Here is a 24454-nt window from a genome sequence, read left to right as displayed (position 1 = left end):
TTTAATTTTACTTTCTATATTTTGTTGTTCTTGCCGTTGTCACTTACAATGTTTTATTACAAATATCGCTTGGTTTCTCATTTCGGTTTAGCTTTAATTCATAGTTTATAATTTATATGTATCAATTAACTTTATCCATGTACTTCAGTTGGTTGTATACATATACATAGCCCACAAATGTATTCCTTACATATCGTATATGTAGATCCTATTTACTGTTGTTTAGGTTTCAACTCAAGTTTCTGTTCATCGTATTCCTCATGCATAATGGAAACAGAGTTCTGTTCTCTGCTCCGCTTTAAGTTTATGCTACTTTTTATGCATCCATGCTATGGATTCGTATTTGAGTGCTAGTTTATGTTTTATTCTTTTGCTTTTTACATTAATGCGTTTATTTTGTAATTTTCTTTCGTTTTCGCTTTCGTTTTCTTCACTTCTATTGTTATTTATTTTCTTCAACGGTACTTTACATTGTAGCTACGCTTTGTCTTGTGCCGCACTCCGAGTGAGGGGTTGAAACAAAACACTCGAGTGGACTTCGATATACCTACCCCCCCCAACTGATAACGATAATCTCGTAGTAGCCATTAAAACGATATGCAATTGCACAGCAAATGAACAACTCCACTCATTCCCATAGTTTCCATAAAGATACAGTTTCCCCTCTTTCCTTGTCACGCCTTTGACAGCGGCTGTTTATGGGATTGAATAGATTTAAATTCGTCTAATATTTAGCTATCATATATCTTAAGCAGGTTCTCAATAGACTTTACACACACACTTGTTTGCTAGTTTTATTTTGTATTTCTCTATTTTAAGGTTAAAGCGTTGCTTTCTCTAGAGACTATTAAAGTAGTTGCCAATGCTCTCTAACGTTTATAACTTTACTCGTACTGTGTGTGTATATTTTGTTTTGTTTTATTATTATTAATATGTATATTTAGTTAAGGGTATAGTTTTGCTTAGATATGCTGGGATTAGTTTATAGTTTGTGTCAACAGTGGTATAATTTGCAAGGATATTCGATAATGATATGGTTTAGCCCCTTGGTACATACACATATGTTTTGTTTTGTTCTGTTCTGTTCTGTTCTATATATTACATTATCAATTGTCTAACTGAAGCGTAGGCTAGGGTATTGCCAGATATTGTATATTTTATAGGTATATATTCATTTATGTATATAAACATAATACATATCGCCGTGTATATGCATTAAGGAAGACATTTTTTCATGATTGTGACCATTTTCGTTATGCGCACATTTTTCACACTTTTCCGCCACAAAGTGTGTGACAAAAAGTTACTGCTCTTCTCTTTTGTCAAATGGTCAAGCCTAGGCTTAGAGTGTTGGTTGTGTTTGTGATAGTGTGAGTGTGAGTGTGAGTGTGAGTGTGTTTCTGTGTGTCAAACACTCAATTAATATTCATAGAATTTTCATTCACCCATATGTTGGTTTTCTCCTGATACTACCCTTTCCCCCCACACTATTTACAATAGTTTTATTCTTTACATATTTTATATAAGGCTCAACTGAAGTTTCAATCAATATACAGTTCAATTTAGCTGCTGCTTTCATACCATAATTGTTGTATACGTATTCATATGTATTCATATATCGTTGTATATTGTTATAAAGAACTATGTACAAAAGACTCGAGCAGGGGCATTTGTAAGTACTTGGTTTGTGTGTAAACTTTGTTTAGGTGTTCATATTGATATGTACTGTTAGTATTTAATTACGTTAATTGAGTTTTAAATTGTCGGTTGTATATACAGCAAACGGAAATGCTAATCGGGAGACTGGGATAGCAATGAAACCTGTTGAAGCGAGGCGAGAATATGGCTGCTGGCCGGAGATCTCCCCTACGGCTCTGTGAGAAGTGTGTGGGGCAACAATTGAAATGCAGAACGCATAATGGATAATGAAACCGTAATTGTTTTCGCGCCTCCAAACGGAACGGTAAACTGTGAAATAAATTAACAATAATATTTCGCTTGAGAGTGTTAAATGAGTTCATTCGTTTGGCCGTTTCTGCTGTCTGTTGTCTGTGGCTGAGGCCTACAGAGCAGAGGCCGTGACAGGACATGCCATGTGGACCGGCGCTGGACCGCTCGCAAACACATTAAAATGTAATTAAAAATCAAAAGAGTGAAGGAATATGCATCAGAAATAAACAATGTTAAGGCGGTTAATAATTCTTTTTAATGGAGGCAGCCAAGAACTTTATAGAGCTTAAACAGCAACAACCCAAGCAAATTGCCTGCAGCAGGTATAATAATGATGAATGACTGACAGAGTGTATGTATGATTGGGTATTGTTTCTCCGTATAAAACACTAGCTAACGGGTAGTACCATATATTTAAACCCATTCCTATGTACAGGCCACAGCAAATCCAACTATCGAGTGTCTGTGTTGTTAGTTGCTAAGAATATTATTATGTAGACAGCAGTTTTACTTTTCACTTTAAAGTACAGATAAATCTAATTGAGTTGTATGTTGTATACGCATATATATTTATGTACTATACTTTATCGTAATGCTTCACATATGTACGTATCAAAACAGACAGCAACAGCGTCAGGGTTCAACAACAAAGCTTTACAAAAATCGCAGCTAAACACAGAACTAGCCCCTAAAATGTATACACCATATATTCATATTCATATCGTATGCTACGCCATATGCCATATGCCATATGCCATATGCTATATGCGATTCGATTCGATTCCTACACCATCACACGCAATATCATTTAGTTATAGCTAACATTAACACGATCCGCATATCGCTCCTATAGTACCACTTTAACACCGTCCGCCCTTACAGATATCTACTACGTACAGTTATCCAATTGTGCCGGGCAATTGTCTGAGCCCTTAGCTGTGCGGCTGTCATGTCGCTACGCGGCCCTGTCTGCTCGCATCGCTCATACGCAGCGTGGTGGTGGAGAGATAGGCCAGCGAGAGCAGGGCCAGGTGGAGCAGCCGGTGGCAGCCAGTCGCCTGCCCATGCCCACTCTGGGCAGCACTCGTGCTCTCCGGCCAAATGACCTCGACTTCGGACATTTTGAAAATGCTCAGCAGTCGGTGGGATTGCAGCTCATTGTGCTCGGTATTGATTTGATGACTGATGGTCTTCAGAATCGCGGTGCACTCGTCCTGCAAGCACACAGATAAGCCATACATGTTGGGTTATTGGGCAAATGGATTATTAGGGCAAAACGAAATAGATTATTTGTTGGCTGGAAGTGTGTGTGGCCTGCGGCATGCTCACCTTCTCTTTTCGCAGCAGCTCAATATCTTTGAGTTTGCCATCGTGGGGCAGGCGTGCAGCAATGATGATGTTCTCCTCCGTCATATTGAAGAGTGTCAGCGTGCACTGGGTCTGCAGTAGGTGAAAGTGGAAAGTGGTGAGAGTGAAAAGCATTCAACGGAATGCAATTAACACATTTCCTGGTCAGTGTTCTTTCGCTTGCGGCTTACCTGATTATCGATGTATGTAGTTACGTACTGCTGCAGGGCACGCACGGCATCCTGCACCCCCAGATTGGTGTGTGGCCGGAGCAGTGCCTCATCTGCGGCACTGTAGCCCAGCAGCAGAAAGACGCCACCTGGTAAAGAAAAAGAAGCAACAAATAAATAGTGGTGGGGGAATGCAACATCAATTGCAGCAAACGTAATTTACTGGCGGCCATGGCACGCAAGTGGCGTGTGGCAAGCACGGACAGGAGCCACGCAACCTTGCACCCTGCGCCACCACAATGGATTTTTGTGTCAAATGCGGTCTGAAGTGCTCTACAGAGTGAAGACGATGCCCCGACAAAGGGTTCGCAACTAGAATAGAGACGCGAGAGTGGGAGGAGTGCTCCATGCTCTGCTCTGCTCTGCTCTGGCGCAGCCACAAAAATGCTGCATTCTTGACAGCCCTGCATCGTCATCGCCTGTCGCAGGCGATAATCGCTAAGTGCTCAGCCCGTGGCGGACCCCCGACACGCTCCACGTATAATGTGGCAGTGAAGCAGCCAAAGTCTCGACTCACCTGGCAGGATGTACTCCCCGAGTGGCGGCTTCATGCAGATGAAGCGACCCGAGTAGCAGAGGCAGCGACCGCGGAACGCTTGGTAGGCGGGCGAGGCGTGGCTGTAGAACGCCAGGGCGGTGCGGCAGGGTGCGAATGGCACGCAGAGGGCGTGGCAGGTCAGAGTGAGGGACTCCCCGCAGCTGCACAGTTCGCTGCACTCGGCATCATCCAAAGAGTAGATCTGCAAAGAGTAAATCCCCCCAGGAAAACAAGAAAAGAAACGTTGAACAAAGGCTAATAATACGCGCACGTCAGATGTAATAATAATTCAACACCCCTCGCATAGTCGAAAGTGAAATTAATTTCTTATTAGCATTTCCTCTTCGCATTCTACTTGCATTTATTTTACTTCTCTACCACGTGCTGACAGGGATATGCTTTCCCACATACGAGTAGATGCAGCTTTTCCACACTTTTTCCCACTTTACGTTGCCATTCCGTTTGGCTTTTCACGTTTCGTTGCTGTTTGCCGTTGGGCTTAACTTTTGTTGTGTAAATGCGCCGAAAAGCACTTTCTCAACTCCAACACAAAAAGCCCCAACAAATGGCACAAAACGATATGCAAAATTAAATTTAAATTCATTCAAAACAAACAGACTTTCATTGCCGCTAATTAATCTCGATTTTCATTTGAAATTCGTAAATTATTTTTGTGATGTGTGGTATGTTGGGCCCAATTAGTTTCGGTTGGACAGTCTATGAAATAGGATAGGTCCCAACTCACCCGCTTGCTGCTGCCTTCTCGAATAAGCTGATCCGACTGGTAGGGACGCTGAACCACGCAGTTTCCTAAACGGGAAAAATAATTAAAAATAATATTAAATGTATGTGTTGGAAATTGATATAAATTTAGAAATGTTTAAGCGTATGCCATATACAAAATTGATCTGGCTGCCTCTTTCCATCGCTATTTGGCACTCATCCAAATGAAATGCGATTCAGCATGGTATGCATTATTTAATGTCTATTAAAGCAATTCATCAAACTTTAAATATAACTCAATTCTCACTAGTTTGCTACATTTAACATTCAATTAAATGCAATTTTCAGTTCCAACTAAGCCTGAAGTGTGGTCTTGTCTGTGTGGGCCATGGACACAAATAACTCCAAGCAAACACCCACACACCCACGTTCGAGTTGCTTATTTTTGTTTGTAGTATTATTTTTTTGGTGGCAGGCAACGTACACAATGCGACCCTGCCACTTATTCTCAAATAACGGATGTCCGCCACTCATGTGGAGTATTCATCATGTCATCAGCGCCATTACGAGTTTTTCCAGGCTGAAGTTTATGGCCGGAGAGGGTGAAAATGTGTGTTTATGTGGCACACATTTTCACATTCGAGACTTGAGTTGAAGGAGCAGACCCTTCCACTTAATTACACGCAATGGGCCGGCCCGGGCGGGCAATCATAAATTCAGAAAGTGGTAATGCCGTCTAACTGCCACCCTGGGCTTTCACTAATCAAATCCATTTTGGCAAAAACTTTACCAATAAAGCCGCTGCCAAATATGCATAAATAATAGAGCTATGCAATAGTTAAAATATAGTTTTAAAATTTCCGCCTCACTTGCCAACAAAATCAATTATGGATGAGACACAAACAGGTTCTATCTGCCACCGGGGCACAGCAACATTTCATGCAAAATGCATGGCCATCCGTCCCAAGTGTCTAAATAATTACAGCAGACGAGTTGACCACACAGACTGACTAGCTCACTGACTGACTGACTGACTGACTGACTGACTGCCTGACTGACATCCCGACTGAGCTGAGGGTCTGTCACACGTTTTGGAGCTTGCGGTCTGAGGGCCGCAACACACCGTTGGATGGACTGATGGACTGATGGACTGAATGGCAAACAAACAACTCAACTCATTTACATTTTTAATGATGTTTGCAAACACGTTTTGCCCTTGCCCTCGCCCGCTCTCTGTCGCTGTGCTCTCAATGGTTCTCTGTTGGAGTTTGTCTGATAAATGAATGGACAATAAACGATGTCCTCTGGCGGAGGTTTCAACGAACGGAAGTATTATCACAATGCAGTCGAGTGATATGTTTTGATGGCTATCCTCCCTCCTCATTGCCTGAGTGTGCGTTTGGCACACAATATGCTTACATAATCGGATTTGGAATGTACTAGGGGATCGCAAGACACATACGGCCGCAACTTTTCACTAGAGAGAACGCCATCCGCACATACATAATTGCCACATCATCCGAAAGCAAACTCATTTCCGGCCACAGACACAAACACACAAACCCAAACACAAATACAAATATAAATACAAATATATGTAAATGGGGATATGGGAAGGGTCTAACCAATATAGTATACTGAATTTTAAATGATTTCTGCACAAAATATTAAAATAATAATGATGGTCGGCGCTGAGTTATGCCTTCAATTAGCCAAACAACCGCAGTGACCTCATCAATTATGCGGAAAACTTCCAAACGGAAACAACGAATCCCGACTGCTGGGAAAACCCTCAATATCAAAGGTACATGCGAGTGTGTGTGGAGTGGGAGCGCCTCCTAATTGGCATGAAGCTGGTCAAAACTTTAAATTAGGCATCAGAGAGGTAGCTAGAGAGAGTCGCACACGTTTGTACGCCATCAGGGAAGAGTAATGTTTCCCGGAACCCAACTGGACTCTGTCTCCAGTGACTCTGTCACACACAGCTCCAATTTATAACCCACTTGCATTTACTTACTTGGCGGCTGCGTTGTTGTTGTGGTGGCCATTGTTGTGGTTGTGGTCACCGGCTCTGTGATGCTGATGCCCACAAACTCTGTTGTTTCCCTTGGGTCAACGAAAATTACTGGATCATCGAAATCTACACTGCCACGTCCCTTTCCGCCATTTTTACGTCGACTTCCATTGCCATTGCCATTGCTACCGTTGCCGTTGCCGATGCCGTGGCCATTGCCATTGCCATTTCCGTGTCCATTTGCATTGCCGCTGTGATAATCGTCATTTCCGCCATTTCCGCCGCTCTCGACGTTTACGCTGGGCAACGGTATCGAATCGGGCGGATCGAGATAATTGTGTTCCACCGATGCTGGCTCTGATTTCTCTTTTGGCTGCTGTTTCCATGTCCGTCCGCGAGTTCCTCCCCACAGTTTTGTTGTAGTTGTTGTTTTTTTTTTGTTGGTTTGGTTTTGCGTTTCGTGGTTTTTCAATTTTGTTGTGCAGTGCATTTTTTTATTTATTTATTTGCATTTTTTGTGGTTTTCGTTGCGGTTCATTGTTGCAATTGTTCGCAGTTATTGTTGTTGCAGTTGCAGATGTTGTTGTTGTTGTTGTTGTTGTTGTTGCCACATGAAAGGGAAGGGCGAAAAGATGTTAAAGAGTTTGAATGCGAATATTTTTGTGTATGGGGCTTAATCTTTTTGCTGCTGCTGCTGCATCTGCTTCTGGTGCAGCTGCAGGTCAGGAATTGATTGCTTTGTCGGTTTGGCAACCGGAGGAACTGGGCCAAAAGCAGACCCCGGCTCTGGCTCTGCGTCTATAGCCGAAGCGAAGCAGAACTTTGGACTTTGGTCTGGCTGGTATGTTGTGGCATATTGTGTGTACCCGCCGCCGCCACCCCTGTGGAGCCACTGATTGAGTGCTGATTGGAAAACAGAAAACGGACCGACAAACTATATGGATTGATAGTCGCAGACAAGGGAATGCCCGGAGAGGAAGAGAGAGAGAGGGAGGGGGTATTGGACAGGTAACTGTTGTTGATGCTTGTTAAAATCGGGTAACGCTGAATGGGCGGCCACTAGTTGACCGCAGTGGGGCAATTAGGATTCAAACATGACCCGCCTGCACGTGGACTTGGACCCTACTTACCGCATTGAAGTCCTTGAAGATGTGCGTGGCCGGCTTTCGGGCCGTTTGCTTCGGTTGCAGGCTCGTCGTCGTCGTTGTGGTTGTTGTGCTGGTCGGTGGTGGCGGTGGGGGTGGCGGAGGCCGGGTTGTTGTCGTTGTTGTTGTTGTCGTGGTCGTCGTCGTTGTTGTGGTGGTGGTAAGGAAACCCAGCTCAGCCAATCGCTTCATATGGAAATCCTTTTGAGCCTCAACTGTCAAAGGAGGTAAATCGCCGGTTAATGAGGAAACAGGAAATCGATACAGTAAGCTGTCACAAAGGGACATTATATATAGGCAGCTTTATTTGATGTAAAGTTAACTTTCACTGTGATGAAAGTGTCTTAAAGAAACTATATATTAAAAGAATCGAGGAGTGCCCACTGTAGGATCACTTACCCACACAGGGATTCATCCACAATAGACGCCGCCAGCCCACGCACTGGTACAGATGCTGGGGATCTGTGCCCTGGCAGGCACAGGTGGTGCGTAGCATGGTGCCCAAGATGCCAATCATTGCCGTTCGACAGCCGCTGGGTCTGCCGGCACACTTCTTAGTGACGCTGTCCACGGCGCAGGCCTGTTCGTAGTACTCCAGCTTGAGCCTGCCACAAGCAGAGATACGAGAAGAGAAGAGAGAGAGAGATAGAGAACCGAAGTTCAGATACGAGTCATAAAACCCAAGTAAGATGGCCTGCTCCAAGCTGGCCATCCCCATGCAGGAAATGTCTCTGTTCATGTCTTCAGGTTTTGTCATGCGCTAGTTAGAGCCAGTTGCAGCTGGCCACAAGCTCCGACCCTGCTCTAGCTATAAGTGATGTCTGTGAATGAGTGCCAGTTACCGTTACCTGCACTGCAGTCGTCGGGGGCACATTCTCTCAGCACCCAGAGCCTGAGATTGATGTCGTCCAATTTATTCTGAAATTACTCTCGGCATTCTACTGCATTTCATAGTCTTGGGCAAATGCTTATTCCGCTACAAAATTTACGAGGCCCCAAGTCTCAGGAATCTGGGTGAGATTCTTGTCAAGTGCGATGCGGCGTATGCGTAATATTTCACTTGCCGATTATGCTGGCCCATGGCTGAGTCCTTGGCATTCCAATCAAACTGGTTGCAGCTTAATTAGCTTTCAATGCATCAGTTCTACACAGCAGTTTAAGTCTTCAGGGGCATCCTTCTCCAGTGGGTATAAAAAGGTAGAAATATTTCCATGCGAAAATGCTCATAATTGCCTGGAAGACTTTTCTGTGGCGATGCTGCCTTAATTACGCTTTCTGAGCTCCACCTTTTTTCTACAATCTTTGCAACTTCCCCCCCCCCCATTAGCTGCGCTGAAACTTTGCCAACTTTGCCAGAAGATGAATATTTCTCCGAGTCGGCTCAATCAAGCGCTGACGCAATCGTCGGCTGTTTCTATGCCCGTGCAACGCAAAGTTGCAACACGCAGCCGGCCAAGTGCAGTTTAAGACATTGAAACAGCTTCAGTGAAACGGCAGCCAAACAAATGGCCATTCAGCCCCCGTCGCCTGGTTTCGTCGCGGCAGGCGCAGGGACAGGCACGTGTTGGTGCACAAGCCGTCGTATACGTAATAAGTCAACATAAGCACTCGACAAAGAGAGGGAGAGAGAGAGAGAGAGAGAGAGAGAGAGCGTGTGGGGGGAGAATGTGGCACGGAACACGTTGCATAGAAGTTCTCAAACATGTGGCAGACACCTCCTTCGCAACCTCCTCCTTCTCCACCCAGTCTGTTTCTCTTCTGCAGCATACAAAATGAGCGTCATTAGTCCAATTTAGTTGTTTGCCAAAGCAAGTGCGATTCACTTAAAAGGCAATTAATTTCCAGAGCCGCAGCTACGACCACGTACTTTGCGGTCGTTCAGCCGTAACATGACAACAAACAAACACCCAACGTGCCCCCAGAGCTGCCAACACACACACACACACACACACACATTACTCTCCCTGTTCGCTCTCTCTGGAGATGGTTGCTGCATGTGGGTGTTGCATCCTATTTATAACTTAACTTTGTGTTTGACACATTCGCGCGGTCTGGCTCCAGCCTAGCTGGAGGTCCCAAGTTTGGCTGTCAACTCCTTGCCGCAGCCTGCAACTTGGCCTGTTTAAATGGCAGCCTGGTTTAATGAAGAGGCGGTCTGGCGAGCGGAGTGTCTGGATGGATGGCAACAGCCAACTGGTAATTTTATGCCCCGCTTGCTTGCAACTGCTAAATTTGAGCGAAAATCCAGCCAGAGCTCCTCCACTGGCCATACCCCTCGCTCCCATGTTGTCGTTGTCAATTTAACGAGTTTATCAAAGTGCCATCAAAGTTGTGGCATGCGCTGACTTTGCCGTGGCTAAAGCTAAACGCTTCTAATTCAATATGAATGCGAGCGTGTGACTAAGTCTATTAAATGCAATTTCGCTTAATTGAATTGAAACCGAGAACGTGCGACACAGAGTCTGCACTCCTGTGACTCTAGTAACCCTCTCATAATGGAACCAGATTTCCCCTGCCTATTGCAAACATCTTCATGGATTCAATATGCCCTTGTTTGCTGTCCTTTGCGTGGTGCTAAAAACGATAACCACGTGTAGTACTTGTGTATCGTTTCATGGCGAAAAAATTTACATTGCCGTTGCGCATATTTCCGCTTCCGTTTCCGCTTCCGCTTAACGGTAAATTTTGTGAAATATGGCCTGTGTACGCACCTGCACTCGCGGTCCTCCTTGCAGCTTTCGGCCACCACATGACAGGCGGGCGGTGGATGGTAGTAAATGCCATTGGAGCTGGCCGGATTACTGTTATCGGGCGGCCGCTGTGCACACACGGGATGCAGTTTTTCCTGTGCAATCATGCACATGTCGTGCCGATTGCTGTTCTGCTGTATGCTGCTGGTTTTTCTGCGACGAACAATGAGAATTGCCGATTGTTGGTGGTCTGCTACTGGTGGTTTTGGGGCCATTTGTGGGCATTTGGGGACATTTGGGGAATTGCTGGACTGTGTCCAGCCACTTACTTGCATAGACAAAAGGCAATGTCCAGATTGAGGTCCTCGTGCGGACCCTTGTAGAAGGCCTGCAGCGAGGTCATGCAAGCGTTGCGATTGCACCGATGCAGTTCACAATGCATCAGCATTGGCTGCAGGGACGACGAGCAGGACGGATCTTCCCGGCAGGTGTCCAATGCTGTGTGACAGGTACTCTAAGGTTGTTTTCAAGAGTGCGATTTGCGATTTGAATTTTGAAACAGAGAAACGAGAAAAGGGTAAAGTAATAAGCGCTCAGAATTGTGTACTGCTGCACTTTTGCACAATTGTCCTGCGTGTCTCGTTCTGGGCTTTTCTTTGCCGTACTCACCTGAAAGTGTTGCTTGATTATTTCCGTTGAGAGGTCAACTTCCACATCCTGACCACCTGCATTGGCAACGCACCGAAACGTGCCCAAGTGTGGCAGTGGCAATGGCAGTGGCGGTGGCCATGGGATTTGGATTTGCATTTTCATTTGCATCGAGTAAATGTTACCCAGGAGAGGCGAGTCGTTTGACAGAGAAGAGTTTAGTGACCACGGCGGGGGCAGGCGTGTAGAAAGTGTTTGAAATAGTTCATTAGTTTTCAATTTACGCAACAATTCTCAGCATATTCGATATTCGGTTTCGGATTTATCGACCTATCCGCTGTACCCACACCCACACCCACACCCGAACCCGCACCCGCACCCGTAACCCAAATCCACACACCCTTCTGCCGATGCCAACCTGGTGAAACAGCATTAGCTGGCCAAATGATTTGGTTTGGTTATGGTTGAGGCACTGGGATGGTTCCCATTCAATGCATAAAATCCTTGATTACGCCAAATGAGAGAGAACTTTGGGACTAATTAAAATGTTAAATAAATGTGTGCCTTTGTTTGTGCACATTTGTCGCTCTATGCTCTTAATTAATTTCATTTATTTGTTTTAATTTCGCTCTCAATTGGCTTGTTTATTTATTCCAGTCACATATAATTTACGCATGGAAATATATTTAATGTTTAACTGTTATGATTACAAGCGCTTATGGCCTAAGCACAACCCAATTAAGTACTGAGAGGTAGGGGCAAAAATGCCCACTTATATTTCCATAACCAAATCGAAAGTACCTATGAGAATATCAATCACAATGGCCGCCAGCCGCCAGCCGCCAGCGAGCAGATAGCACCAGGTTGGCTCGGGTGACAGCTATCGATTGCATTTTAATTAACCAACTTTTTGTTCGCTCTTCCCCTCGCAGCACAACACAAAAAAATGATCAAAATTATTGAATAAAAACAACAAAAAACAGGCACATAAATAACGTAAATTAAATGCAAATATTCCACAAATTTGTTTATTGCCTCCGACTGTAATCCAGGGGAGGAGATTGAGATTCGGAGAGTAGAAAGTGAGAGTCAATTAGGGAATTGATGGGGTATTACTGGGGCTCTGAGGGGGAGGGGCGTAATCGTAGGGTCGCAGGGCTTGCAAAACATAACTAGGTTCTAGAGATATATTTATGTATATTTATTATTAAATATAAAGGTATTTAAGTTATTTGTTCGACTTTAAAAACTACCAAAACCTACTGATAAAAAGATTCGTTTTAAGGGGGGGATCGAACGGCAACGATATGTTCTAACTCCTGTTTCTGTGTATGTGTGTGTGTGTGTGTGTGTGGCTGTATGTTTGTGTGGGTGAGTTGGTGTCTGTATGGGTTCCTCTCGAAAGTAGGCATCAGGGGTCCATAGCTCTCATGATTCTATGCAAATGTTATTCCGACTGAACGACTGTTTCTTTGGCATACTTTATTGGTTTCCTCTACGAGAACTCTGAGTGTGTGTGTGTGTGTGAGTGTTCTTTTGAAATGAACATACAAACTCGTTGCAGACTCGGCAAAAATGAAATGAATACGTAGTATGTATAAGAGAAAGGAAAAGTGTCCACGCAAATAATTAAAAACGGAAAACGGAATAAGCCAAACTGAAATTCGAGTACGAGTAGCAGCAGCAAAGCCAACAAAAAATGTCTTAACACAATCAATTTGTATTCGTATATTTTTCTCTATATGGGGATTTCTTTATTGCTTTCTGGTTTTTTTTTTTTTTTTATTGATATTTAACCTCAGGTCGAATAGTTTATGTCTGAACGGAAATTTCCTAGGCGCTGTCTTTGAAGTACAAAGAAACTGAATGCTTTGGTGGTTTTTTAGTATGAAACAATGAGTTTGATGGCTAGTGTTTAGCTTCCATGTAGCTTGTTGTATGACACAAATGGTACAAATATATTGTTTTGCATTTAAGGGGTATGATATAATGACTTGTAGCCCAAAAAATGAAACGCTTTGTCGTTGGGTTTGGCTTGTTGTTGTTTGGTTTGGATTCAAAAAACTGTTGGTGCGTTGGAAAAAATTTGAAAAAAGTGTGCTTGAATTGAGTTGTAACAAAATTGGTTTTGTCTTTGGTTTTTTGTTGGTTTTTGTATTGTTCTTTCTTTTTGGTTTAAGTTTGAATATATAGTTTAGGAAAGAAATTAAATGAATTCTGTTTTAGTTTGGGTTTTGTTTAATATTTTCATTTTGCTCAATTAACGCCAAACGAAAGAGGGGTAGTATGTATCGTATTGCAAATGTTAAAATTCTTTGTACAATTTTGAGTTGATTGATTTTTTGGTTTTTTGTTGTTTTTTTTTTAATTGTCAGTTAGTTAAACAAAATGTCAAACAAAATTCATAGTAGAAAATATTGTTTTTAACGCATTTGAAGCAAATTTGTTTGGTTTTTAGTATATTCTTGTAGGAAAATGTTCAAAAAACTCTCAAACCAAATTGCAAGCTACGTAAAAATGATGGAACACAAAGGAGAGTTGGAGTTGTATTAATATTTATATATTTATAGATAAGCTGTAAAGTATATTTGTCTTTTGTTTTATTTTGCTTTGAGCTGTAACTGTACTTCCATTGGTTTTTTTGTCATATTTAAAACTTGTTCAAATGCCAAAAATTATGCACGCCATGTTGTGGTTCTATTTTTTCTGTTGGTATATATTCACCTTTAAAACGCAAAAACGAAAATGGGAATGATTTGGATTTGGATTTGGCTCTCCAAAAAAATGTTGTTACCTGAAACATGGATGGGCGGAGTGGGGAGCACTTAGTTACAGGGCGGGGTGGGGGACAGCACAAATGGAAATCATAAAAAATGCACAAAAATCGATCTAAAATGGTGAACGAACGAACGAACGAGCGAATGAACAAACTAACTTGGTCTTTGTCTCTTTTTGTCTGTTATTTTTCTGTTTGCCTGTTAATTAGCTCTAGCAGTTTGCACACACAAATATGTATATGTTTGTGTAGTATATCTGGATGTCAGGATATTTCGGGATATTTCATTTGGCATATACTTTTTTGCTGCTTGTTTTGTATTTTTGTATTTTTGTATTTTTCCTATGCAGTGGTGGTAGTACGTGGATTTTGTTATTTATGGATTACGTTCAAGCTATTACGTGTACACATACTTTGATAGTAAGCACCGGAATTTCCGTTTCCGCCGTAGCCGAGGCCCGTATCAATGATATCGAATGGCTCATTATCGACGGCCGCCGCTGCCATGTGCCGCTGATGGAAGCCGCTTATATTGAACGGATAGCTGGGCACGCCGTGCATCGAGCCCGGATAGTTATAGTTATAGCCGCCCGAGAACCCAAACCCGGATCCGGAGCCGGAGACAGAGCCGGTGCCGGTGCCGATGCCGGAGCCGGAGCCGTAGCCAGAGCCGGAACCGATGACGGTGCCAGAGCCAGAGCCCGGGCCGCCCAATGCAATCAAGGGCGTATCAATTACGGCCAAATTATCATTGAAGATTCTCTGATGCAGTCTCTCGTCCATGCCCAATATTCTTACTGCAATTTGGAATTAGCAAGAAGAGAGAGGGGTAGAATGGTTGTAGTTGTGGTTGTTGTACTTGTTCAGTGCCTTCTATATAAGATTGTTGTTGTAGTCTTAGTTGTTAGTTGTTATTTGTTGTAATTGTTATTGTTGTTATTTTGTGGTTGTTGCAGCTACGCAGCGTTTGAGTTTTCCAATCAAATTCGCATTAAATTCTGTGTCGATTCTTTTTTTGCTTGGTCATTTGGGTTTCTTACAATCGATTTGATTAATTAGTTATTATGAAAATAAAATGTCATGTGCGCCAAATACTTCTGGCACATCATTTCGCTATAAAAGAGTTTATTAAATCAAGAAAAGAAAACAAATAGGTGAACCGAAACACACAAGTCAGAGAGTGTTAACGAAAGTGAAGAGAAAAGTTGATTAAATATTCATACGAGTTGTACAGAGAAAAAAAAGGAATGTGCTCTTAATTATTGCGAGTACGAATATCAACCACAATTAGTGCTGGGGGACAGGGAGGACAGAGAGCAGTAAAACGTTTTGCATTGAACGCCGGCCCAAAACCGATATCCATTTCAGTCTGGCCACGCTTCGGTGGACATTTTCGGGGTTTTGCTCCCGTAGCTATCAATGGCCGCACACATAAACAGAATGTCTGTCAAATGTCATGCGCTGCTGATAGAGCGCGCAAATGGCAAACGGTTCGACGACAGCTCCAGGTCTGAGGAGTCCGTGCGGCAGCAGCCAGCCAGCCAGCCAGCCAGCCATTTCCATTGCCATTGCCATTGCTTATCGCGGCGAGAGCACGCCAAAGTGCGCTTCATTGGAGGTGCCTGGCTCAAAGCTCAAAGGATGCCCCCCCCCCACAGAAGCATCTCCCACGGGGTGTGCTGGGAGCAGACATATCGATGGAGGGTCAACTGCTGGCGCTAAATGGCTAAGGATTTGTCGGGAGACGTCTCTACGAGCACGAGTACGGGTTGATTCGTATTTATGTTTGTCGCTCACATTCCCTGGCAAATATTTGCCAAACAAACACACACGCTGAAGGGGCAGCTCAGGATGTCTTCTGGGGGAGCTTGAATGGGATTAGCTCCGTTTGGTAACTGCTATCGCGCTTGTAAGCTGTTTGTCCTGGAGTGGATCAGTGGCCATGTTATCTAATTGTTGCGCATACTCGTCCGCGACGTCGTCGCCCTGTCTGATTGTTTCAATACAAAACGAATTTACTGCATTTCGGCCATTTTGCTTGCCATTTTGCCAGACAAAAGCAAAACAGTTCATGCCATGTTAACTGTGTAGAATAGAGCATTAGAGGCGATTTACACAGATGCTACTAGCTCGCCCATGAATCGCACACACATCGCAGACATACGCGTGCACACAAGCATTGAGCTACAGATACAGATACAGATACGTAGAACAAATACAGAAACAGAAACAGAAACAGAAACAGGAACGGGAACGTGAACAGTCAGAGTGCGCGAAATTTAAACAAACTCATAAACAACGCATATAAATTTCAGAATGTGCAATAATTCCTAAATTACGCTGTGTGTTCGAGAGTGTGAATAGGAATGGGAGCAGGCTGCAACTGGCTGGGAATCGGGTTACGGCTGCCATATCAAATAGCCGAACGGCCATTCGTGGTTTTCATGCCCTAATTGGGAGCAGGAGCAGCCCTGCAAGCAGCTGCAACAAGCTCGCATTCATGCATGACAGACATGCACAAGCATGCAGTCTGCCAGTCTGCCAGTCTGCCAGTAGCCAGTAGCCAGCAGGTGTTGGGTATGGCGAGGGTCTGTATTTGTGGTATCAATGTGGCCCTCTGCTCTGCGTTGCTCTGGCACTTCTAAGTGGATTGTACAATATTATGAAAATATTTATTACGCAAACACATCCACATCCTATCCCATATCGGTGGGCATGAGAGCGGGTGTGGTGTGCATGCGGATGTGGATGTGGTGTGGGTTGGGTTGGAGGAGGGCCTGGAGGTGAAGGTGGGTTGTCGTGGAGTGCATGTTTGACTTGTTTTGTCATTGGCGCAATGCTGACAAATCGCTTTATTTGCTTTTTAGTTGCACTTAATTAAATTTTCAAATTGACAGCTTGGCTTGCTTTTTATACAACGATACCCTTTTCGTGGCTCATTTTACTATCGAGCAATAAGGAAATATATTGCTAAAAATTATTTAATGAGGAACTTTGATCTAAAAACCGCTAAACTTTTCTTTTGTATAGTTTGGAAATTCCGCAGAAACGTTTTTGAGTGCTTTGTTTAGCTTCCATCATGGATTTGCTGGGCATCAACCAAGTCCAAAGGATCTCATCTCACACGGTTTTATTTATTTGCCCGAGTTATTGTTGCATTGTATTGTTGATATGTCGGATATTGTTGATGGTATTCCGACAGATTTTAAGCCCTCCAGGCCTTTCACAATGTTTATGCTTTGAATTTAAGCAAATCCAATCAGCAACAATAACAATTCAATTTAAATTTTGCAATAAAGCAAATAAAAATAGAGGAACTGCCTCGATGCGAGTATTTATGGCTATCTATTGGCATTTCTGGCACGGAATATCCCTAAACTGATTACCGCTGCTTGCTGTTGTTAATTTACTGGTCGCCATAAACGTAAATAAGGCAAGTGAACACATATTTATCTACATAGATGGTTGGGTTTGTGTGGTAGACTGTTTTTGTATGCTTTTGACGTGCATAAATAGTTTGCAAATGCGAGTGTCTACAACAACGGACAGCCGCAGTCCCCCGACTGGGAGGCTGCAGCTGCTGCTGCAACAATGGACAATGCAGAAGCAGATTGGGAATTGACAGCTTTGTCGAGCAGATGCCACAGTGAGGGCCGAAACAAAACAACAACGTTACAAACAAAAACACCATCGATGTGGATGATGGACGGCCGGCGTCAAATGCGAGTGAAATTTTGTGGCAATAAACAAAAATGGAGATGCACAGCGAACAATCGAGTACCAGAGGGGATGCATTGATTAGGCCATTAACAAATGCTGGAAAGATGATTGGAGTCTGCATACACATAAAAATGGGGACAACATAAAGATAACTATTCTATATAATATATGCAAAAGGAGCATAATGGAGCAGCCACAGTGAAGTGCCGAGTAAATCGATGTGTTGCAGCTACTCTGCTTCGATTTTGATAGAGAACAATCTGCTTATTTATGGCACCAAAGCGGCCTTCCACTAGTGTGCATGTGCGTGCGCATGTATCTGTGTTGGTGCATGTGTCCGTGTCTGTGCGTTTATTTAACTGCTAGTGATTGCCCTGCCCTGGCAGTTATGTAGCTAATGCCAAGAAGCGGGAGCCACAGTATGCCTTCGTTCCTTTGTCTACTAAGCCTGAAAGGACAGAGAAGTAGGGACTGTGCATTGTGTGCAAGGGAAAGGTGCTTAGTTATTGAGAAAGGGAGAGAGGATGGAGGATGTTGCTGCAGTGCTTCAATAATCAAATTCATCCAACCAACCTCCTCGGGGATACTTACTTACACGCAAATTTACGTCTAATTTATGGTTTGATCTGGCATTTCGTTCACAACTTAATGGTTAATAATGATATAAATAGAAACATTGGAATAGTCAAACCCAGCCACAGAATAAGATTGATTCCCAATAATAAATAAAAAAGTAAATAAATCCTTAAAACTTCCAATGGAAGTATCTCTTAACCTTGAATTTCCAAATTCCCCCATCGCACCCAGAGAATTATTATCCAAGAAAACCTTTTGTGGGATTCAAGTGCAATTAGTTAAAGGGTTTACTTACCTCGCTCGTCCATGGAGGGGCCCGTGTAGGTGCGGTGGGTTATATCGCTGCCGGCGACTAAATCACCGAGAAGTGCTGTTTTGTGCAGTTTTGTGCCAGTGCTGAATAGATTGCAGAGTTGTACAGATGATTAAGTGCAAGTTACAAGACAGGCCAAGTGAGATACAGTAAGGGGGAAATGCTGTGCACGTGTGAGTCATGTGCGTGTTTCAGTGCCTGGTTTATTGGCTTAAGTGCATATGTACTTAGATTTGCAAATTACATCAATTTGGTTGTTTTTTTCGGCAAGAAAATAGCTTAGAGTTGTGCATTAATCGGCTTAAAGCATTACATATATTCCTGGAATAAGGGGGGTGACTGTGATACAACGGCCAATTACCACTACGAGGGGACAGGAGCCAGTGGTTTGCTATCGGACCGGCAGCCAGACTCTGTACACTTCCGCTCCAGGCATTGCAAATTAATTGTACATACCACCGAGGTACCCATGGACCCCGCCTTCTCTCTGTCTGTCTGGCTGGCTGGCTGCCTGGTTGTGTGCTTGTTCCAGCTTAGAGGAAGTACTGTGCAAGTGCATGACTCATTTGAATATTTATTAAGATGAAATGCATTAAAATCAGATTATATAAGTGGTCTACAAGTGCCCAGGGATCAGGAAAGCAAAGAGCACACAAATCGCCTGTTTATGCATTTGTTTGCAGTCTGTTGGCAGTTGTTGGACTTATTCATTAGTTGGCTTTTTAACCGGAAATTGTGGCATACCCAAGTGAGTCAATTATTTTAAAAGCTTTCTGCACAAAGTTTTCAGCTGCCTCGGTGGTTAAGAGTCGAGTTAATGAAAGCCTTTCCATGGGGTTGTGGGTGGAAAGGGAAGTCCAATCGCACATATGTATTCGTGTGCATAGGAAAGTTTCGTGAAAGTTGTGTTCCCTCCAGCTCTTCATCCAAGATGCCATCAGCGTAAGCCCCAACAAGTTAAGGAAGTTTTCAGCTCGGCCAGGCCGAACCCAAATCCAAGCCCATGAGCCCACATACTTAGGTGGGCTGGGAATCGTTGGCGCCGGCCCTGCCGATCCAATGGTCGAAGTAAATGACTGCTCCCCATGCGTGTAGTAGGTGTGCGGATGCTGATGGGAATGCAAGTGCGGACCGGCATCGACCACCACCACAACATCATCGACTGAGCTGCGTTCCAAGTCATCCATGTGGGAGTGGGTGGGCTTCTTGTGGTGGTTCGTTGTCGCCACCTCAACGACAACATCGTCATCGTCCAGGGTGTGCGGACTGTGTGAGGCGAGTACCAGCGGATTGTTGATCCCCCACGACGGTGGATGCAGATAGTGTGGATAATTTGAATAAATTTCAGCCCGTATGCGGTCGTCATAATCATCGTCATCAGAGTCTTCCTCATCGCCGTCGTCAGTGCCATCAGCATCCACGTTCTCATCGTCCGTCTCGTTCTCCTCCTGGTTGCCATTCTCGGGATCTTCCCGTGCTTCATTGTTGGGCTCGTCGTGGTACTCAATGTTGTTGGACATGAGCTCGGTGGTGCCATTGAGGCTGTGCGGATGTTTCTGCTTCGGTTTGGGTCTCGGTCTCGGTCTCGGCTTCGGTTTGGGTTTCGCTTTCGCTTTCGGCTTCGGTTGCTTCATTTTGGGCAGACCGTTGGGGAAAAATATTATTCTATCTGCAAAAGAGACAGCAAAAGGGTGGTGCGGCAGGGTAGGGCATGCGTGCGGTGCGGGGTGCAGGGCACAAAAGAGACAAAAGAGAAAGAGAGAATCGTTTAGTGCCGCAGAGGTGCAAATTGTTGTAGCTGTGCTTCTGCTCTTCCTTCATTCAAATAAGTGTGCAGCAGTGTGGTGTGTGGGTTTGTTCGAAGTGTGCGAGTATTTAATTAGTGCAATTAGTGTGCGCTCTTACAATATAATTAAATATAATATAATCTGCTCTACGGACTGCTCTCTACTCGTGGGTGCTCTTAATCCATTAGTGCAGTGCTCTGGAAGTGGGGCAAATGGTTGAAAATGAAATTATGTTTTGGCGTGATAAAATCAAAGCATTGAACAATGACTGATAGAGGTAGATAGAGACCATCGGGTTCTCCCCTGTATGTAGCCCTGTGGTTCTCGAGCTAGAGACTGTCTGTGGTTGTGGGTGTTTTTGTGGCTTAGTGTGGGTTAGATATTAGAGTTAGTAGAGCTTTAGCTAGAGCTTGAGAGCGGTTAGATAGTGGTTCTAGGAGTGTTCGAGTGCAGTCAATCTAAAGCACAGACTCTCTTGGGCTTCGGTGGGTGGCATTTTGCTTAGCATGTGACTAGAATAGATAGTTTATGGGCTGGCTTAGTGAGTTCTTTTGTAAGGCTTACTGCTACTACATACTTTGAATGGTGACAGATACAGATACAGATACAGAGAGAGAGAGAGAGATAGAGAGATAGTTTTGCGGTGACTTCAAACACGGCAGCTTGGATTTACATTGATAGATATTATGTATATACTATGGGCATATTGATATACATTCGTATACGTGATATTAACGATTACTGGAGCATAGCTAATAGTCATATTATATATATGTGGGTATATATGTTGGTATATAGGCATATCGATTACGGTTTACTGATCGCAGAACATGGGTTAATTTTTTTTGGGGGTTTTGGATTGTCTCTAGTTTGGCTTTTATTTGTATTTTGTTGATGCAGAAGCGTGCGATAGTTTTAGTTTCTGGTACTTGTTTAGGATACTTAAATGTTTAGGCTAGTTTCGGGTTTTGAGCGTTTCACAAAGGTACATAAAACCAAAGGGAAATTCAAAACAAAACAACCGAAACCAAATGAAATGAAAATCATTTTTCGGTTTACCATTCGGATAAGAAAGGAACTCAAGAACTGTGTACCATAGGTCGACAGATAGATGGATAGACAAAGAGGGAGATAGAGATACACACATAAGAACAGAGGATAATGAAAAGAAAACCATTTTTTGTTTTTTGTCCGCGATATTCGAGGCAATTTTTCTCTCTCTCTGCTGTTTGTGTTGTTGCTTGTTGTAGTTGTTATTGTAGTTGTGGTTGCAGTCGGTCAACAGTGGAGCATCGGCAGACGAAACTTACCCACACACGGATTGTGATTAACAATGTTAAAGATACGATCACAGCGCTTTTTCATATGATTGTTCGGACAGATGCACCCGAACATGGGCGAGAGACGGAGATTAGTCCAGGAATCGTGGCAGGCATCCCTGTAACGAATCAAGTTTGGAAATAGTTTAGCCAGCTTCTAGTTTACCCGCGGATAACCGCAATCCCCACCAGACCACACCACACCACACCACATCCCACTCTCCAGCAAAGCTAATTGAATTCATTTGGGTTCCCCAGCCATCCAAAAAACCATCAGAACCCCGCACCGCACCGAAGCGACTTCCGCTTGGCGCAAGCAAAGTTTAAAATTGGCAATTACATCAAAAATGCATATACACACGGCACTGCAATTAATATTTTATCGCACAAGGTGGATCTCAGCAACCCTCGGTGCAGGCCCCGTCAACCCAGAGCCCGGAGAGAGCCAAGTCTCGGAGCCAGAATGCTCGGCATGCGTGTCGAAAGTTTTAGCCGGCGCCGGGAGAGAGAACTTTAAGCCCGAGTTTCGCAAACTCGCAACTCGCAACTCCCAACCCGACGCCCAGCTCTCAACAGCCGCCACAAAAAGTCATTTCGAGTTATTAAAACATTCAGAACGTTTGCATTCAAGTGTATCGAACGTAGTCGGGGGAGAACAGACCAGACCAGACCAGACCAGACGGAGATCCAGGCCCAGGCCCGGGCCAGGAGGAAGTCGCGTCAGTAAGGATATGTGATGGCTAAAGGAAGCAGCAAGATGCCGGCAAGCAGGAAGTTTCATTTCGCCTGCTGTTCGCTCAACTTGACTCCTGTTTACGCTGCTTCTGTCTGCGTGCTCTCTCTCTGTGCCTGTGCCAATAAAATCGAATATCGAAATTGAATGTTCAAAGAGGGAGAGACTCGACTCCCATTGGACAGTGGCAGGTGGCAGCCCCTTGACTCCATTTTTGCTGGCTGCCACTGCCAATGCAAATTGCATTTGCCGTTAACCATTAAGCGTTATAGCCAGGCCAGGCCACGCCGTGACTGTTTTTGTGGCAAGAGGCAAAATCAATTTTCTTATTAAGCCAAACAATCTTTAATTGAATTTTCATTATTTCAATTGGGCTGTTGGAGAGGTCTTTAAGTAAAGAATATCAACGATCATAATTATTATTATTAGTTATAATATTTGTAGTAATTTATACCCTTCCTTGTGATTTACCTGTTTTCCATTTTGCATTTATTGTCGCGCACTTTGCAGTGGGTCTTGAAGTCCTCGAAGAGCTTCAGGCATTTGCGTTCTTGCTGGCATACGGACAGAGCGTGATTGCACGTGGGCAGGGCATCAATTGGATAGGGATCCTTTTCTGCTGTTTCGGGATACGACAATTGTTAATAGGGGAAAGCGATTGCTGTGGGAGAACTTACCTTTCTTGAGGACAAATCCGCATGGATGATCGAAGAGAAAGTCCCGAAAGTGGTTGCAGTCGGGATCCATGCCGGGCTCCTTGCACAGGCAAGTGGGTCGAAAGAATTGAAAAGCCTGGAGGGTACGCAGTGCGGCCTGGCACTTGGTTACCGTCACCGTGCTGCAGGACACTGCAGAAGAGAGAGACGGAAAGATTGAGAGTGAGTGTGAGTGGGTGGCAAGTGAGTGACAGTGTGGGGATTCGAGCGGTTATATGTACAGTGCTTAATGATCTATAAATGGCAGCCATGCTTAAAGTTTGACATGCTCTTTCTTGTTGTTCATTTGGTTTCGAATGGAATCGTTTCTGGCTGGCAGTTTTGGGGAGCTGCACATCGATTACCAAGTGGTGGCCCATGACAGTTGTTATAAATGGCAGCACAGCCAGACAACTGCCAACCAGATCCAGACACATGTCATAATAAGAGCTGCAAGAGCAACACCAACAACACCAACAAGCAGTGACCAGCAACAGTATGAATAATTGAGTCTCGAAACAAAACGGTCGATTTAAGCGACCAATGAAGCGGGCCATGGGGCCATGGACGTGGTCCGGATAATATTTTATAACATAATAAATTATGTTTCATATCACACAAACACATGGACATGCGCTGGCACACGAGCATGTGACAGCTTATTGGAGCATATGACAACTACTACCAACCAAACAAAAGGCAAACATCTGTTGGCCATCTATTGTCCTTTTGGCCATAAAACATAAGCCCTACTAATAAACTCGGCTACGCCAACACTTCACAAACACGACCAAACACAGACACACTCCTCCGGCTCCTCTCCAATTCTCACACACTATCCTCGTGCATGTGGAGAGGAGAGAGGGGAACAGAGAGAAAGAAGGAGACGACCCCGGCCCGGACTCGTTTGGCTCTCGTCATAAGCCGTAAAATCGCCAAAAAGCAAAACAAGCAAACTGCCGGACAATGGGATCCGAGCATAATGGGAAGAGAAGAGTGGCCACGCCATGTGGTTCACGTCACTCATCCTCATCGGACCCATGCGCAACGCACACACACACACACACACACACACACACAGTCCGAGAACTCCATGCCCCAACCCTCAACCCTTGTGATTGGCCCACGACCCCACGACCATGGTCCAGTCCGGACATGATTATTTGCTAGTTGAACATAAAGTTGCTTCCCCCATGGGTGGCCACATCGGGAACATTGACATCGACTACGCAACAAGTGATATTTTTCAC

The 24454-nt window shown here is 44.1% G+C and overlaps 1 protein-coding gene across 12 annotated transcripts in view; it reads right to left on the bottom strand.

The window, feature by feature from the left end:
• Window positions 1–24454, bottom strand: part of LOC117584985 — a 96454-nt gene continuing 72000 nt past the window's right edge. For 2 of the 12 annotated variants that reach the window (XM_034274199.1, XM_034274194.1), the window contains 16 exons: window positions 23187–23357; window positions 22981–23128; window positions 21768–21895; window positions 19688–20339; window positions 18653–18753; window positions 11307–11362; window positions 10967–11151; window positions 10659–10850; window positions 8347–8552; window positions 7933–8162; window positions 6806–7178; window positions 4811–4875; window positions 4045–4267; window positions 3489–3616; window positions 3280–3390; window positions 1–3164 (listed from right to left, as the gene is read on the bottom strand). In XM_034274199.1, coding sequence (XP_034130090.1) covers window positions 2898–3164; window positions 3280–3390; window positions 3489–3616; window positions 4045–4267; window positions 4811–4875; window positions 6806–7178; window positions 7933–8162; window positions 8347–8552; window positions 10659–10850; window positions 10967–11151; window positions 11307–11362; window positions 18653–18753; window positions 19688–20339; window positions 21768–21895; window positions 22981–23128; window positions 23187–23357 — 3236 coding nt within the window. In that variant the 3' untranslated portion in view covers window positions 1–2897. Of the gene's footprint in view, window positions 3165–3279; window positions 3391–3488; window positions 3617–4044; window positions 4268–4810; window positions 4876–6805; window positions 7179–7932; window positions 8163–8346; window positions 8553–10658; window positions 10851–10962; window positions 11152–11306; window positions 11363–14474; window positions 14859–18652; window positions 18754–19687; window positions 20340–21735; window positions 21896–22980; window positions 23129–23186; window positions 23358–24454 lie in introns of those variants that run through there. The other 10 variants (XM_034274200.1, XM_034274195.1, XM_034274207.1 and 7 more) reach the window with 9 other exon arrangements.

This window comes from Drosophila guanche, unplaced genomic scaffold (genome assembly GCF_900245975.1).
Source record: "Drosophila guanche unplaced genomic scaffold, DGUA_6, whole genome shotgun sequence".
NCBI classification, from domain to species: Eukaryota; Metazoa; Arthropoda; class Insecta; order Diptera; family Drosophilidae; genus Drosophila; species Drosophila guanche.
The sequence above is the reverse complement of the archived record's forward strand: the minus strand, read 5'-3'. Positions and strand labels throughout refer to the sequence as shown.